At 35.8% G+C, this 18,557-nt stretch overlaps 2 protein-coding genes across 2 annotated transcripts; both read left to right on the top strand.

Moving 5' to 3' along the window:
- The first annotated feature begins 701 nt into the window (after window positions 1-701).
- LOC113767501 (glutamate decarboxylase-like) lies at window positions 702-5,413 on the top strand. The gene is made up of 6 exons (XM_027311617.1): window positions 702-1,101; window positions 1,250-1,454; window positions 2,769-2,969; window positions 3,594-4,062; window positions 4,291-4,343; window positions 4,711-5,413. Exons 1-6 carry the CDS (start codon window positions 1,016-1,018, stop codon window positions 5,227-5,229), a joined length of 1,533 nt encoding a protein of 510 aa, XP_027167418.1. The 5' UTR covers window positions 702-1,015; the 3' UTR covers window positions 5,230-5,413.
- Window positions 5,414-6,411: 998 nt separating this feature from the next.
- On the top strand, window positions 6,412-12,344 carry LOC113768689 (DNA polymerase epsilon subunit B). Its single transcript, XM_027313142.1, has 13 exons — window positions 6,412-6,662; window positions 6,771-6,957; window positions 7,574-7,727; window positions 7,842-7,973; window positions 8,485-8,562; window positions 9,448-9,552; window positions 9,634-9,714; window positions 9,834-9,964; window positions 10,060-10,154; window positions 10,238-10,337; window positions 10,517-10,631; window positions 10,829-10,939; window positions 11,673-12,344. Exons 1-13 carry the CDS (start codon window positions 6,500-6,502, stop codon window positions 11,811-11,813), a joined length of 1,593 nt encoding a protein of 530 aa, XP_027168943.1. The 5' UTR covers window positions 6,412-6,499; the 3' UTR covers window positions 11,814-12,344.
- Window positions 12,345-18,557: the final 6,213 nt, after the last annotated feature.

Raw genomic sequence — 18,557 nt, 5'->3', positions numbered from 1 at the left:
TAAACGCACAAAATAAGCCTACCATGAAAATCAAATATTTTTTTTTTCATCTCTAAATTTTGACTTTTATAGGTAACTAAATACCGATTCCTGAAAAACTCTACATAAATATTAGGAGCGAAACTTTTTTTCAAAACAAGGCTTCTAATCACCAAGAGATTTTTCAATATTTAAGATTTTTATAACATATGAATAGTCTATGCAATATATATTGCCTAAACAATGGAAGTAAATGTAAACATTTTTTATCATCCTTTGAACTTTCAATTTTACCTTTATAAAAATTAATTTTTACCCTAATCATCTAATCGCATTTTGTGAATATAATAATTACTCATAACCACTCATAAGTATTATAACTACCAAATTACTATAATCATATTAACCAAACTACTTTCCTGAAAATTTTATATAAATTTTTTGTATGCAACAAACAAAATTTATATGAAATTGATTCATTTTAATTATTCCCTAATTACACATTCATTGGACGTGCCCTTAATACTAATAAAACATTATTCCTATGTTTTTTTAATATTATTCCTGCGTTAATGGTTTTGGAGGCGATTGACACAGTATTGGCAAAGTAATCATTAGACTGTTCTGTTGAAATACTGCTACGATTTCTGCTTTCATGTCAAATCACATACCACTACAAAATTGACTCGAGAAGATGTTATTCTTATCATGTTTGATCTGGCATTGAAATTTTGAGGTGGCATTTAAATTTGGAGGCTTGCCTGTCTTTGGAGGAAATTGCCGATCAAGCATCATATCCGGACAGGAAAGGCTCAGCCAAACGTGGAACAGTTCTGGTTGCACTGATATAAATCTTCTCCAACTCCTCCCCCTCTCCATACATCAGAACCACACAATAATTCAGTAGATGCAATCTTACTGTGATCGATCGCCCTTATCTTCCTTAATCTGGATTAGTAGTGGAAAGATTTAAAAGAACCAAGGATATATAACAGAGGAAGAGAAAAGAATCAGAAGCAGCAAGAGAAAAGGAAAAATGGTGATCACAGCAGCCGTAACGGACTCCAAAGAGCAGTTGTACTATACTTTTGCCTCCAGATATGTGCGTGCACCCCTGCCCAGGTGCACTTTTCTTCTCCCTATTGTTTGTTCCATCATTTTTCTTTTCTGGGCTCATCGTTGATTCACTCAAATATTTCCTCAGTGAAGATTCTGTCTGATCTTACTATCCTTTTTGGCATTCTTTGTTCAATTTTGGTTATGGATAAAGGTTCAAGATGCCGGAGAATTCGATGCCAAAGGAAGCAGCATATCAGATTGTGAATGATGAGTTGATGCTGGATGGTAATCCAAGATTGAATCTTGCGTCATTTGTGACCACTTGGATGGAGCCAGAGTGTGATAAACTCATGATGGACTCCATCAACAAGAATTATGTTGACATGGATGAATACCCTGTCACCACTGAACTCCAGGTTCATCTTCATCCATCTTTCTCCTTAGTTTGACTTGTTTTGATCAATCAAAAATGGTTTTGATGCTCTCAACTTGTCTGAGAACCAATATACTGATACTTAAGCAGGCTTTTTATTAGAGTCGATATCTGTATTTTATCCTTTTCATCTAAGTACTGTTTTGGTTTTCCCTATTTGTGAAACTTTTAGGGACGCCTCGAGTTCATAGAAGAACAAAAGCGGATTGCTCAATGGAATTTCTGTTTCTTTTCATGTGAATTGCAACATGCCATTGTGTTTTAGCGTAATATATGGAGGCCAGTGAATGAGTCCATACAATATCTTCCATTGGACTGTCCCAAGTTGAAAGTCCCCTTCACCCTAGGGTCTAAAACAGTGTTTAATAAATACAATCAGTAGGTAGACCTCTTTCGACTAGGGGTACAGGTGATATTCTATAGCTTCCTTGGGGAATAACTCGACCAGTGTTTTCTAATCCCTATCACATCCATGTTCTTTTTTCTGTAGTCAAAAAATCATGTTCCCTTTGGCTTCACTCAAGAGCTATTTCACCATTGCTTAATCAAACTAAAGCAAATTAGTCTCAAGTTTCCTTTTCCGGAATTCAAGCCTAGGGAATCATGAGAAATTCCCCTTGGATTGGTGACACAAACACCAGAATATATGTTTGGGGTCCCTGCATGTTAGAGTATGTCACACCAATCCAAGGGGCCTCCAGATGAGGACTCTCTAGGTCCCTCATTTTCCACGCTATCTGGATTTGGACAGTCAACAATTAGCTTGTGCTTCCATTTTTTCCTACTACTACACTGCGATTGTTCCTAAAGTATCTCTAGGTTCTTATAGATTTTCAGCACAAGACCTCTAGGATTATTCTACATTTATGTGATATTTGTTTTATGAAAGATAGTATAATAATTAGAAATGGAGAATGGACCAGTGTAAAGTAGCATGCTTATTATTCTTATCCTTGATCAAACCTGGAAGAATGTTGCTTGTTCTTTTACCTTGTTTCAATATTTATATTATCTTATGAAATGGAGAACTTGAAGTATTAGTTGAAGAAACTCTTGCTGCTCTGCTCATTTAGAAGTTACCACAAAGTTTGTCTTTAATTTGGAAACTGTTTCTCGTGGTTAAGACTATCTCAGTGGAGAAGATTTAGGAGATTTATGAAGGCCTCAACATTATATCCACTTGATGACTGGCGCCTAATTTGTTTCCTTATTTGCTGATTTTTGAGTTACTCGACCACTTGTAAAATTTTTTTGCTTCTCTCACTTTCCAAGGATTAAAGGATTGCTGATCTTGCAGAATCGGTGTGTCAATATGATAGCTCATCTCTTTAATGCCCCTGTTGGAGATGATGAAACAGCAATTGGTGTGGGCACAGTTGGATCATCAGAGGCAATAATGCTTGCTGGTCTTGCTTTTAAAAGGAAGTGGCAGGCCAAAAGAAAGGCTGAGGGCAAACCTTATGAAAAACCTAACATTGTTACTGGGGCAAATGTGCAGGTAATCTAATTAGCTTGCTTGTAGAATCGCTCCTATTGATATAATTAATTTGCTCATTTGTGTAAAAAACTGTTTTCTTGGCTATGTAATAATACCATCGTTTTATTGTGAGATGGACTGAGTCTGCATTTCTCTAATCTTGAACAAGCTCGCATTGAAAAGTTAAGTTAATTTTGTGGCTCGCATTTGTGCTTGTATCTCTTCAATTTCTTCTTGCATAGAGTCACAAATCGTAGATCTAATATGAGCATAACCACTGAAGCAAGCCATAAGCTTGGAATTAAGAAACTAAATAAATGAGAATAATAATTGTTGTGTATGCATTTCTTCATGCCTGCACAAAGATTAGAATCTTTCATCTCATTAAAAAAAATGTATTGCTATTATTTCCTGAATTAAAAGAATAGCTAACAACAGAGGCGAATGATTTTATCTTCCTGATGTTTTTAATTTGGCGTTTCATGCAAAACATATGATGCTTGATCTGCTCCCCTAGAAGACGATGAAAAAATAAATAACAATAGAGGCACAGCACATAAGAAAACACAATAGAAGCACAGGGTATATATTAAGAACCAATGCCTGTTAGCTATCTTCTTTTCTAAAAATATATATGCTGGGTAGGTTTGCTGGGAGAAATTTGCAAGGTACTTTGAAGTTGAATTGAAGGAGGTGAAATTAAAGGAAGGATACTATGTGATGGATCCTAAAGAAGCTGTGGAGATGGTGGATGAGAACACTATATGCGTTGCAGCTATTTTGGGATCTACACTTACTGGTGAATTTGAGAATGTTAAGCTTCTTAACGAACTCCTAACCGAGAAAAACAAAGAAACTGGGTGGGACACACCGATCCATGTAGATGCTGCCAGTGGTGGGTTTATTGCTCCGTTCCTTTACCCTGACCTTGAGTGGGATTTCCGTTTACCACTGGTGAAAAGCATCAACGTCAGTGGCCACAAGTATGGCCTTGTGTATGCAGGTGTTGGGTGGGTAGTTTGGCGAAGCAAGGAGGATTTGCCAGAAGAGCTCGTGTTTCATATCAACTACCTTGGATCTGATCAACCTACATTTACTCTCAATTTCTCTAAAGGTAACATCTGTGTTTCACATGTTTTATCAGGAAAGAACCAGGTCTTTTCTTCTATCATAATGCATCGAGTATTTATGCAGTTATACTTGGACTAATTTATGACGTATGCATTGGTCTTCTATTAATCAACATGGGGGCATATCAGTCTCCTGATGATAATAGGTTGTTTGTTGCCTATTCTGTTTCCATGTAAAATTTGTATAATTCATTTTTCTTTCATTCTGGCAGGATCCAGCCAAATAATTGCCCAGTACTATCAGTTTATAAGACTTGGCTGTGAGGTAACTTTAGTAATGATATGGCTTGTTTTGAGACATGGAAGATTGTCGTGGAGTGCCTATAAAGAATAATCAAAGTACATTATCTCTGTCACATAATTGCATTGTTTTTCATTCGGAGATTTACGTTTTAACTTTTACGAGTTTATCATAAGTTGTGCTCGAGTATCTTTTGGTGGTTCGCATCCTATTTCCTACCAAATGAGTGTGTATGTTCTATCTTTGAAGTGATACCTTTAGTTTCTGCGTGGATATAGCTGATGAGGTAGCGCATGTAATCTGCCTTTCATGTCGGTCCACCTTAAGGTAGAAAAACTTCCATTTCAGTTCTCTCACTTTTTATCTTCTTGTTCATTGATACTTCTTTCAGGGCTACAGGAACATCATGGTAAACTGCATGGAGAATGCAAAGGCACTCAAAGACGGATTAGTAAAGACAGGCCGGTTTGACATTGTCTCGAAAGATGTTGGGGTTCCATTAGTGGCCTTCTCCCTGAAAGACAGCAGCAGATACACAGTTTTCCAAGTAGCAGAATCTTTGAGAAGGTTTGGATGGATCGTTCCAGCCTACACAATGCCTGCAAATGCGGAACACATTGCCGTGCTTCGAGTTGTAATTCGCGAAGACTTCAATTTCAGCCTTGCAGAGAGACTTGTCTCTGATATTGAGAAGGTTCTCAAGGAGTTGGATGCTCTACCACCACGAGTATCAACTAAAATTGATCACAAGGAGTTGGAAGCTCTACCACCGCGAGTATCAACTAAAATTGATCATGTAACCGCTGTTGCAAATGAAACTGAAGGAATTAAGCCTGATAATCATCACTTAAGAGAAATAGCCAGCTACTGGAGGAGGATATCAAACAAGAAAACCAGTGGAGTCTGCTAGTGCACTCGGATGATCTTTCTCTGCCAAACTTTTCGTCTTTTATGTGTGCTTTTTGCTGTTTGTGTTTGACTGATTATGCGGCCTATCTTCTGAGTATGAATACTTTTTCTCTGGACATGAGAAGAATTGCTATGTATAAATTTCTTATCATTATGTATCTGTTTCTATCATCAACTTTTTGACTTGCCTGTGTGCTTATAGTTTGAGGTTTCAACTTAGCTCTAGCCATCATTTATCAGAGCAATACTTGACAAATATTAACCTAAATATATATATATATATATATATAGATATGAATTAATATTCTATATACTGACAGTGTATAGTAACAATTGCTTTCTATCTTTTGTGATGCTAATAAAATTCTAATGCATAATTCAAAATTTAAATGCAAATTCTTGTTCTAATTGCCATATTTACACCAAGGTAAAACACATATGATGCCTGATTTTCATCCTTTATGGAGTTGGAAGATGACAACTATTTAGTCACTACTCTCTTAAACCTTACAATTATCTTATAAACTACTTAACAAGGGTTGTCATTATATGAAACATTGATAATTACAGTAGACCGACCAAACTTACAGCACTACTCATAGTAGCACCAAAACTTGGGTAAATTATCTTAGGAGTCCATAAGTTTTTGCAAAAGTTTATATTTGGTACTTAAACTATCAAATCTTTATATGAAATGCTTAGACGTTATTTAATCAATCAACTTCTTTCTGTTGATGTAAAGTGAAAAAGCAAAAACAAACTATTATCTAGGGACTTTTGTTACTGGCTTAACAAAATTTTTAAAAAAAATTCAGTAGCACATTCATATCCTCTAATGAACAAATAAAAATATCAAATTATTCAGATTTTTTTAATAAGGAATTGGTCTATGATAGTGTGATCATTGTTGATCACACGCGTACTTTAATGCAAATATATATTGCTTGAAACAAAAAAATATTCTTGTATAAACAATTTGAATATGAGTAAGTGGTAAGTAGTATAAAGTGTAGACCGTAAAGTAAGGGGATGCATTGATGATGGGATAGAAACTATAGGGGGTAATGTGCAAATAAGGCATAGAATTTGCATTCCCGCCATTTTCCCTCCCCGGCGGACCCAATATCTAAATCCAGGGTTTCGTCTCTCCCTCCCTCATTCACACGCAGTCACACACTGATAATAGAGTGGCAATCCTCCATTTCCATCTCAGAACAAATCCAGAAACATTTCACCGAAAATCCAGAAAGAATTTGCAAAAAGACAATATAATGAGCGCCGTATTGAAAAGCAAAGTGCAGAGAAAATTTAAGATGAGAGGCTACACAATAAAATTGGAAGCCCTAGCTGAAATCCTCTCCTTTGTCAACCGCTTCCCCGATGCCGAAGACGACGCCATTGACCTCCTCCTCGATGAGCTCCACCACCTCTCTCGTAAGTCGCAGGCAGGAAAAAAAAAAGAAATTCTGAATTTCTTGAAGTAATTAATTAGTTGATTAATTGATGAATGTTTATTTAATGTTGGTTTGATGGATTTGGCAGTGAAATCGTCGATTTTGGATAAAGAGGCGGTGAATAAAGTGGTGACCCTTTTACTAGAAGCTGAAGCCGCTGTTGAGGAAAACCCCAACAGTGCTACTCTGGGCGTTGGAGGCTCTGCTCTTCGAGTTATTAATGCTTTCGATATTCCAAAATTTCGTTATGATCCTGTTAAGAAGATTTTCTACGAGTAAGAAAATATATCCTTTTTGGCCGGCGAAAACTTTTTGATTTTTGGTTCTTTCTTTTGGTCAAAATGAATATTTTTTTTGCTTTAAAGAATACTTGAGATAATCTGAATGCAGCAGAGAGTAGATTGGGTGAAACAATGAAAAATGCCCTTTTCTGGAGCAATTCTGGACATTTTTTTTTGGCCGGAGTTTAAATCCTGCTTTTTATTATGTTTATGTTTGATGATTTCATGTTGAGTTATTGATGATATATAGATAAGAGATGAGAATTTGATGCAAAATAGATTGTTTAGCTGTTTAAGGGATGAGGCGATCAAAAAAGTTATGGACTGTTCGGCTTATTTTCTTTTAGAAAACTAAAAATGTGGATTTTATGTAGTGGTCATGAATTAAAGAAAGATATGTGTAAAGGAGACACTTTTGTATGGTTTAGTTAACATGAGTGCAAGGAGTGAAGTACTGATGGAAAACTGATGATTGATCATTAAAATTTAGTAGGACAAGAAGAACTTTGAGGGAATCAATTAATTGTCATTCAATTTTATTCACTAAATTGATGAGCCTAATATGCTACTGCTGGTAATAATCTCTCTCTGTTTTTTTTTGGGGTTGTAGACATACAGGCCAAAATCCAATTCATGGCGATGCTTCTGCTAAAGCGGCTCTCTATAGGGATAGGTTTCTCTTGTTGTTCCAGAGACTTTCTCGTGATCCCCATTTTTCTAGGCCAAATTTTGGTTCTGACTTCTCTGACTATGGGAGCTGTGAGGTACATTCTCCTAAATTCTCTTGCATACTGATGCAAACATATGTAAATAGTAGGCCTATTTCTCTCTAATTGAATACTCGAATGCTAAATTCTAATCTTATAAAATGGTGATAGATATCTCCAATTCAATCTTTGGTTGGGCAAACAGGGAGGAGGTGGATCATGGGTTTAATATCTCAGCTAGAAGATGGGCACTTCTACCTGGAAGATCTAAATGCTGCTGTTGAAGTTGACTTATCTAATGCAATATCCTTTATTAATTAAAACAACATTAGTTGCTTGGATACATGGCTGTCATATGGTTGAAAATGGTTTTCTCTTCTGAAATATGCAAATTTTGTACCTTTTTGGTCTTCTGCCAGAGACTGTTCTTTATTATTTTATTATTTTTATTTTTTGTGCACCTGTTTATGTCATATATGCCTTTTGATTGCCAGACTTCAGTTAGTGCGGTTTTCTACCATTGGTTGATTTTCATCTCTAATTTTTTTTTTTTGGTTTTCCTTATCGAAAAAGTAAACTTCTTGTAAAGTGTTTTTGCTGAATCATTTGATGTGGTGCCATCATTCTGCCTGAACAAGTAATGTTCTTTAAGTTCTTATCCATCTTTTTACGTTCTGGACTGTTAAACATACTGCGACAGCTAAATAGTCAGCTTTTAGTTCGCTTGTTGCTAGCTGAAATCTTATGATCCTTTTTTGTGCATAAAGCCACAAATGGTTTCCTAGGATGCTTGTTTTCTTTGACAAAACAGTACAAAATAACTACAGGGTTCTTCTCAGAAAACACGATTGTTTTAGCAGAAGGCGAGATGCTCTTGGATGGTGTTTTTCAGGTTTGCATTTGCTTTGTTTCTTGTTTATGGACTAAAACTCTTTCTGAATTTTGCTTTCCAGACACCATTCCAACCTCATCAATTTTGAGATCTTGCAGACATTGTTGGTATACGATTCAGCATATACTTGTCCTACTGGTCACCTTTTTTTTTCCTCTTTAAGTTCCTGATTAGGACTTTTGGACTTAGGAATATGTTTTCTTCAATTATTCAGTTCTATTGGCTTCCACCAACTAAAAGATAAATGAATGAGTTTCATTGTTCTTTGCTGTTGAATCTGCAGATGACAACTATAGCTCTCTCCTATTGTTCAAGAAGGGGAATGTGTTTCCTTTCTTTGTCATTTTCTTTCTTTTTATGTTTCCTCGAAGGTGGAGAAGGGAAATATATTTGTAGAGTTTTTTTTTAAAAAATAATTAGGGTGAGGCATAAGCACACTTGAATTTAATTTTTACATTTTAAAAAGTAAAGTATAACCTAAGGACACAGGATTTTATTCAAAAACAAAAATATACGAGGTTACAAATGAGCTTGAGCAGGAAGCTATGATAGCTTTGAAGTCAGACTTGTTACAGCTGCATATGGTGACTGGATTATGTGTACTAATCAGAAAGGTAGTGGGATTGGGTCCTTGCCAATTGAATACTTGATTAAAGCCCAAAGAAGATCAATAAGATTTAGATTTGAACTTTTGAAGCCTTGCCATAGAACATTGACAACCACTTCGCACTTTAACTGTCTACAAATTTAACGAATGGTTTATAGTTCACTAACTAGCAAATTTGACTTTCGATACTTGTTCTTCATTTTTGTTTAGGGACGGGATTAGGTGTGGCATTGGTTGAATTCCTGATTAGTAGCCTGATTTTCAACTGTGTTTTGCAGGTTAAAACATGTGGATTTCCTCCTTTAGAGGATAGAGAAAAGTCTTTCAGCTATTTTAGTGGTGTGGACTTCTTTGGTGGTTGTATACTTACTAAAGAGGAAACAGTATCCTTTAGATTTGATAATACTTGATAAATAACTGATCATGATTGCTAGATATTTGTATTTCCCTAATTATGGAAACAGCTGAGACTTTCAGAGTTGGAGAGTAGGGCGGTGAATGACATGTTTGTTATACTTTCTGACATTTGGCTGGACAATGAGGAGGTACACGTGCCTTAACTCTTATTAATTGCTGGTCTTAAAAATATCACTGCTATGCACCCCCAAAAAAGATAGGGAAAAAAAGCACTGTTTAACCTGGCTATTCTCTTATCTTAGAGAAGACCATGGCAAATTTGGAGACAGTCCTCGATGGTTACGAGAATGTGGACGTGGTTCCTTCTCTTTTTGTTTTCATGGGAAATTTCTGCTCTCGTCCTTGTAATCTTTCTTTCAATTCTTTCTCAAGTCTCAGGTGGGGGACCAGCTATGGTTTTCTTTAATTTTATTGTTTTAGCTCTTATGAGTACTAGAATGAACCTAAGGATCAAAACACAACCATACTTGCAGGTTGCAGTTTGGAAAGTTAGGGCAAGCGATTGCTACCCACCAAAGACTAATGGAACAAAGTAGATTTCTTTTTATTCCTGGTCCAGATGATGTCGGTAAGTTGAGAAGATAGTCAAAGTATCTCCATCGTTCATCTGTGTAAATTCTGCAAAATGAGACGTTATCTTTGTTTTTCCAGGTCCCTCAACTGTTTTACCTAGATGTCCTTTGCCAAAGTACATAACCGAAGAACTTCAGAAACACATTCCAAATGCAATTTTCTCTACTAATCCTTGCAGGTAAATTTTGAGGATAGGTGCATTTGACAGCTTCCTCCGTGTATTGGCTGCTTGAGTTCATTTTATATATGGGTTTGGATAGCCCCTGCTCCGTATTCCTTAAGATTCAGTCTTTGCTTTCAACTCTGGAATCCACCGGTTACACTGACACGTCTTTTGTCTAAATTGTGTCAATCCAGAATCAAGTTCTATACACAAGAAATTGTATTTTTCCGCCAAGATCTGCTTTATAGGATGCGTAGATCTTGTCTCATGCCCCCTTCAACAGAAGAAACAAGTGATCCTTTTGAGCATGTGAGTGTACTTACCATAACATACTGTAGGTTGTTGTGGAGTGTACTCAATAACTCAACTCCTTCCATTCTACCGCATTCTGCACGCGGGCTGTTTTCGTTCAAGTGGGAGTGCAAACATCCTGGCCATATTCCTGGCTGATATAGTTGTACCTTGAATCTCAGTATTCTCCATTTATTATTATTATTTTTTGGCAGCTTGTGGCTACAATCACACATCAAAGTCACCTTTGTCCCCTACCTCTGAGTGTACAACCAATTATCTGGAATTATGATCACAGTCTACATCTCTATCCTACCCCACATACGGTATGCTGATTCTTTTATCTTGACTTTTATATAGATTGCCATCTGGTTTCTTTGCCAAGTCAATTTGATAAGAAGCGTTTTAGCTTTTACCTTATGAATACTAAATGAGACTGCCTATGTTTCAAGAATTCTATTCATGGTTGACGGTGAAGCTTGACTGAAAACCTTTGATATTGTTAGAGACAGAATGTCTCGCCAACCAAAACCTGCATGTGATTGTTATCTGTGCAGATGCAATATACATTGTAGATTCTGTTTGGGAAAGGCTTAGCTTCTCGAGCACAAACATTGCATATTCTTATTGAGATTTCAATAGTTATTGTTTATATGTAAAACATGTACGAACACTCCCACAGATATACTAACTTCTCTATGTTTGGAGTCATGTAAATCTCTCGTGTCTTTGTGAAAGACATCTTCTGGAATATTGGAACATTTAAGTATTTTCATTGAGCTTACCTTTCCTCTCTACTCATCCTGATCTAGTTGCATTCACTGGCCTTTTCGGACTTGGTTATGGCGGGAGCCTTTGCTGGCTTGCCTTAATAACAAAGCTTCCAACTTATTTTGATATTACTACAGAGATGTGAATCTGAGTTTATTAGAACTGTGCCAAGTGTCTTTTTGATGTTTCAACAAATTGCTGACAATGAGTGTGAAAATATTCCGGTCGCATATTTTGTATCATTGCGAACTTTACAGTTCTGATTTCATTGATCGCATTCTGTAACAGATAGTCTTGGGAGACAGAAGTGAGCAAAAGGCTTTCAAGTACACAGGAATCACATGCTTTAATCCTGGTTCTTTCTCTAATGATAACACCTTTGTCGCCTATCGGCCCTGCACTCGTGAAGTTGAACTGTCAGCTTTGTAGACGTCAACTTTTTTGGCCAACAATAGGGCGTGTTGAGACATCATCCTGTTGATTTTTTATTTGGTGAAGGATCCGCTTCATTTTAGAAGTCTTTCAAGGTCTGTATGTTGTAATCTGTAGGATAATTTTCATGTAAAGTTGTAATTGATGACCCTTGATTTTAGTTCAATTAATTGCAATCAAATCAGGGTGTAACCAAATATTTCGTGGGCTAAATGGGGTAGGAAAGGATCGGTTCCATGTCGGAAAGCAAGGTGTTTGACTTTGAGGGATGGTCAATGGAATGAGAGCGGGGCATCTTAGACAGTCTATGCGAGGACGCGGCCTTCAGGTGGAGGGGGTTGGTTGCTAGGTGGGAAGAGAGAAAAGTAGCAAATAGAGAGTGGTTTCTAATGGCGCCACAAATATCCTGGTAAGGATATAAAAGTGCGAACGAGGAAATCGACAGTGAATTTGGTCCTTTTTTGGCACCGTGATTGTGTGGGCAGCATCGTAATTTCACGTCAATGATCAATTCCGTGTAGCGGATGCTGGTCAGCATTAATTTATAGTGCTGTTTATGTCTTTTAATCTATTTCTTTTTAAATTTATGCGGTTAGTGTTGACTTCTAACATTAAGTACACTTAATATCAATTAGTTACTTATTTGCTCATAAATTTAATATAAAAAATTATCATTCACCTTTACTGTTAAATTATTTGTTCATAAATTTAATGTCATGTCAATTACTCGCTATGAAGTAAATATTTATAGTGCATGAATATGAATATATGTGAATATTCCATATCTGAGGCCAATATTCTCTCGAGTTGTTGGTAAGGTTCAACATTGTCTCTTACTATATTTGTCATTTAATTGTGGCTGTCACCTTTAAATGCCTTTTTCTGACGGGTTTCTCGTTGATTATACTTCCTCTCCCCTTAAATCAGGTTAGAATAGCTTATACAACTGTTATCGATGCGGCAAAAAAAGAAAAGAATATTCCATATTTGAGTCTAAATCCGAGCATGCTGGCGCCTCGGGCGAGGCACAAATCCACTAGCATCATATTATGTTGGGTTCGAGTATTTACACGAAAAGGTTTGACATTGATTCATATCAAAACAATCACGTCTTCTCATTGATTCATATAAAAAACCACGCTTTCAGAACCTAACTTAACCGCAGTTCTTTTGATTTCGATGTGGTAAGTAATTTTCAAAGATGACCCTTCTTCTTCTGTGCGTCCTTGGTTAACGATGGACACAGAGGGGGCCCCGCCCCCCAAAACTTTCCAAAAACTTCCCATAGAATTTGAACTTTAATTAGAACTCTATCACTTTGCCCCCAGGTCGTTAGCTGCATTGATCAGTTTCTTTAATTACTCATTCATAAGTATTCCACAATAACTCTACTTTCCGTGTGTTAAAAGCAACTTACAATTGCTTGTAATTTGCCATTGCTACAACTTTAATCTTAATAAGTTAAGTTTCAAATATAACCTTAAGTAAACACTAATTTCTCTCTTTATGTAAGTTCATAATATAAACAAACTCTTAATCTCTTTTTATGGATTTCTTTTTGGATTAATTTTATATACACTGCTAGTGCATACACTATCACCATTAAATATATGACACATGTGCAAAATTTAATTTTGAAATTCAAAATTTATTTATATATCATCCGTCCAATCCTAATAGTGCATACACTGACAGTGTATATAAAATTTATTCTTTCCTTTTATGAATTTTTCTAATGAATACCCCATTAAGGGGTACTTTTAGACACGTGATTCAACCTAAATTACTATATAAATACATATATTCACATTTATTGCACCCCTGAATTGTGACATTCTATACTCGAATTTAAAAAGAACCATACAAGTAAAAACATCTAACTCATCTCAAATATTCAATTTTCCTAAAGACAAGTCTTATTTTCAAGTTTTTCTTTATATGATGTCTTTTATTATTAAAAAATTATTAATTAGTTAATTAATTGGATATTTACTTTTAGTGTGCTTCATTTGTTACGATTTTTTTTTTTTTGTTATTCCCTGCTCGACTGTTCGTCCCCCTAACTTAAAAATTCTGCATCCGTCACTGTCCTTGATCGAAACAGTTTCCCTTAAGTCGAGACTTTGAGACCAAAATGTTTCATGAGCATAGGAGAAAAACCAAACGAAAAAATCCTGAAAGAAATAATCTATCTTGTATTGTAGCATTGGCTGAGTGAAAAACAACGTCACCTGGTTTGGCCTCAGAGAAACTTGCGCACTTCACTTTGACGTTCGGCACATTCTTTCCAATGCAAAACCAGTCTGAGCTTGAAAATTTTGGGACTCCTCACTAGATTTCCTCGTCCGGGGTTATTGGACAAGGGCAGCAATAACACAAAATTCACCTTAAGAAAACAAGAAGCTCTTAACTTTAGTAAAATCAGATGTTGCTGCTCATTAAGAAGAAGAACTCACATACACGATCAAATCAAAGGGTTTCTTTTTCAGACTCGATATCCTGTTAAGAAACATAAAATTATGTTCAACTGCACATTGGACTCAAAACTTGTTAAATTCTATCTGCACTTTAGGACAATTCTTCTACTGTGTGCAGAAGTATCATAATCAGCTTCCTGGATATATGGCATGAGTTGTGGCAAGCAATAGACCACTTCAAACCCTAGCACGGAATTCCAAGATTGAAAAGTAGAAGCTATTTCTGTTAGTGGACTTTCTTTGGTGACTGTCACAATCGATAGTCTTGCGTAGTGTTAAAGAATCGTTAGGTTTCCTATATGCATTTAGCTGAGGTGTGATACTTATGAGGGAATTGTGCCCAATCAATCAAATCTAATGCCGACAATGTGTAACAGTCCTTTTGGACTTGGTGAAATTGTTACCCTGATATCAATCTACACTTGAGCCGAAAGAAATGGACTTTAGTGCCTCTGTTCTCAGTGCTATCAATTTTGATTGTAACTACTACTTGTGCCATTGGTCAAAATTAAGTTTTTCATCATTCAACTTTTGAGGTTTGCATTAGTATTAGTTTGAATTTTATGAGATGACATCTTGCTAAGTGCTTGGAAACTTTGATTATCTCCATCATATGTGTGATGGTTTTCTCTTTAACCTCGAATTTGACAAGAATGCTTTTACGAAGCATATCTTGCCTACCATGTTTAGTCAACAAAGCTTATTATGTGCGACTTCTACTCCCAATCCACAAGGAAAAAAAAGGGAGGTCATTTTCTACATAAAACATATGGAAAAGGCATCTATGATCTAATATAATAAGACAAAGGTGTTAGATGCCATCAAGGGCTGTATAAATATCGATGTAAAGTGTAAACAAATGTATTTATGTCAATAATGACGCTAACATCTTTATCCTCTACCTAATGTCCACAATCTTAAAAGTAAGTTACACTCCAAGGACATTGTATTTCTATGCTAGTGTCTTGTTTTGTTAGCCTCCAATTCTTTGCGGTAGATCAATTTTGAATATCCTTGTATCGTGCAAGAATTTAATGAAATGACACGGAGCATGAAATTAGAATGTACACAGTTGTAATTGATGGTATTTTGACCAAAACCAACAAGTTTCTAACAAAGCAGAATTGGTCTAATTGGCAGTATCATTAGGTCAGGTTGGTGTATATATTAAGGTTAGGTGTACATCTAAGTTGATCCTAGGAAAGCCTAAGTCCGTAATTCTCAGATGGTTAGGCTGTTAGCTTTCAGCAGTTTTGCAGTTGAGAAGTTCAGAAGACTTCTCGTCTCAGAAACCTTAAAACCAGATTTTGGCAAACATTAGTCAAATCAGATATACTGACAAACACTTCTAACAATCATCAAACAAGCTTATGTCCACCAAAGTCCAATCTAATGAACTAATTAGACATTATTGAAGAACCAAGCTAACCCTATCCAAGGCATTTAATTATCTCAAGTGTTTCGGATACCACTATGACTTTTCCTATCTTGGTTTCAATCACCTGGAGTTTAGCAGGTTTTTGCCATATCTTAGGAGGTTACAGATGCTCGTAACCCCAGTATTGTGCCTAATTAAAGGAGCTGGCCTGTTGTCAGTTGTCACCAGGAAGATTAGTAGTGGAATCAAAATCAGAGAAGTAGGCTTTGTGGTTAAGTTGGAGAATCCTTATCATGTCCATGAAGGAATCCAACCCATCAGCTAAATTTGGAATATGCAGAAAGAGTGAGGAGTTGCTATGCAACCAGCGATCCACGTTATATGAACTTCCGATCCCATGACAGAAGAAGTTCCTAGTTCTACTTCAATTCTTTCCTTGATCGCAAATCCTATATATATATATATATATATATTCAAACAATGGCAAAGAATAACGTATTAACGTCTCCTCTGTTTGTGTGTGTGTTTTGGAAGCAATCAAACAGTTAATATTTCTGGTTGGTACAGGAAAATTAGCTGATGATCGGAAGAGAATTAGGTAAAGCTGTTGAGCAGTCATCCAAAACTGCATGCGTACATGAAATGCTGCGAATGATCTACATACCTTAAGAGCCATTGGTTTTAGGCTGCTATGCCAAAAAAACAAACTCGCGTGCATTTGTAATATATTCTATGAAAGTAAGAGAACAGAATATTTGGCTTTTAATGTCAGTTTTCACTGAAAAAATGCCATTAATTATGTTTAAGATGTTGAATAGTCAGACCAAAATTACTAACAACGAGGGATGGGGGAAGAAATGGAGAGAAGGTTTGTTAGTTGAAGAAAATGGCTAAGGTTAGTAGTGACAGTTACCAGTATCATGAGGTGCAGTTGTCTGGTTTGTACAAATGGTGGGTGAAAAATGAAGAAGGCTTTGGGTATCCCTTTTTAAACAAGCAAACAGTTTATCTGAGGAAGTTTAGGGGAAATGGTAGGCCAACAGTCAACAGAGAAGTCTATTTTTTACTGTCTAAATGTTGGAAAAGTCTGCAAGAGTTCTCTTAGGTATGCAGTATTTGGATGTTAGATTGCAGTTGAATTTCTTCATTGTATAGTCTATGACAAGTCAACTGTCAATGACAGAAGATATGTTCGTTATGTTTGATCCAAAAAATAAATAATCAATAATTCAATGGTATATTTTCTTTTTCTCTTTTTGCTTGTTTAAATTTGTAGTGGGGAAGTAACAAACAAATATTTGTATAATAAATATAGATGTAGTCCAGCACCTAACAATTTTCTATCCTGTCATTAAATGAGGGATTTGATTCTCAACATCTTCATTCTCCCTGTCCCCCTCTCCTTCTTATTTAAGAGGGAGGGGGGGGGGGGGTTGGGAATATCAGAATCATAGATAATTATGTACTATTCCAATGAAAAATAAGTTAAAGTGAAAAAGTTACCCTCCAATAGGTTAATAGGACAAAGATATTTGTGAAATGAAGTTTCTCAAAGCAAATAGTGAGCAGTTTCTGTGTGATTAACCCAAATTGTGAAATTGCCTTTTTCTTGTTTCTTTTTTTTTTTTTGGATAGAAAACTGCATTTTCATTACTCCAATTGGGACATTTCCCCATTTCCCTGAAAATTGCCTGTTGATCCATCCCCATTTTTTAAATCAATTTCGAGAATAATGTACCCAAATATCCATTTCCGTGAACATCAAAGTTCATCCATCTAATTCATGAAATCTCATCTTGTCATATTAATCATCTCCTCAGGTCCTACCAAATTGATCTCACACTGTGGACCATCCTCTTTTCTATTTTCTTCATGCTGTTACTATTATCTCCTAGACACTAGAAATCAAATATAAACGTAACTATTTTGTTTCTGTCCTAAAGCTTCAAACTTGTCGAGTTTCACATGGACGAGGAGTCTTACAATCTCGAACAATTATTAGTGGTTCTACCAAGAAAACAAAGAGAAAAGAAAATTGTCTATATATGTATGATTCAGCATCTATTGTATAACTTTTGCAGGAAGGCAAAATATTTATACAACAAATAGGTTATATTGAAATATGGTTCTAATTAAACATATCTATCTTGGACTTAATGCAAATTAAACGCAGATGTGATTTTTCCATAGAAAACTCTGTGCAGCAAGAAACATTTTAATTGAGAGTTCTGGCCAGCTAATGTAGTTTAATTAAAGTGGCATTAATTACTCTTTGCTTTGAGTAATTATTGTTGCCTTTTCACAATAATTATCTAAATTGGTGCCAAAGCAGCAAAGTTTGGTCCAGGTTGTTAACAAGCCAACCATGTAGAAGTTACGTTGTTGATCTATGTTTCCAAGTTCCTAAGCAAAAATTTTTGTTTTGTATGGATCATGCAACTTGGGAGCAAAAAGGTGTAATAATGGAGACTTCAATTTATACAAATGCATGTTGGGACATGCATCAAATAGTAAATGATGCTCGATCAAACATCAACTAAAAAAACCTAAAAACGAAAGATTTGATGTTTGCTTATCATGAAAACAATATAACGTACTGTTAAATGATGAAAGAAATAATTAAAGGATCTCTTAATCTACTAGTTTCCACGTGCAGTTCTGAGATTGTAAGCCAATTTTGTTAATTAGTTAGGTCTAGAAAGGTGATGAGGACCTAAAACACCATTAATTCCTATCAAAATGGTCTAACTAGCATATCAACCTTTCCTTCAACTATAAAAGTACACATCAATAATAATAAATCCAGCACAAAAAAAAAAAATACTTTTGTCCCACCTGATATATGTGACAAAGGAAGAAATTAACAAACTCCAATCCATATTTGGG

This window comes from Coffea eugenioides, chromosome 4 (assembly GCF_003713205.1).
Source record: "Coffea eugenioides isolate CCC68of chromosome 4, Ceug_1.0, whole genome shotgun sequence".
Classification (NCBI taxonomy): Eukaryota; Viridiplantae; Streptophyta; class Magnoliopsida; order Gentianales; family Rubiaceae; genus Coffea; species Coffea eugenioides.
Note: the sequence above shows the minus strand (reverse complement) of the source record. Positions and strands in the feature narration are given on the sequence as shown.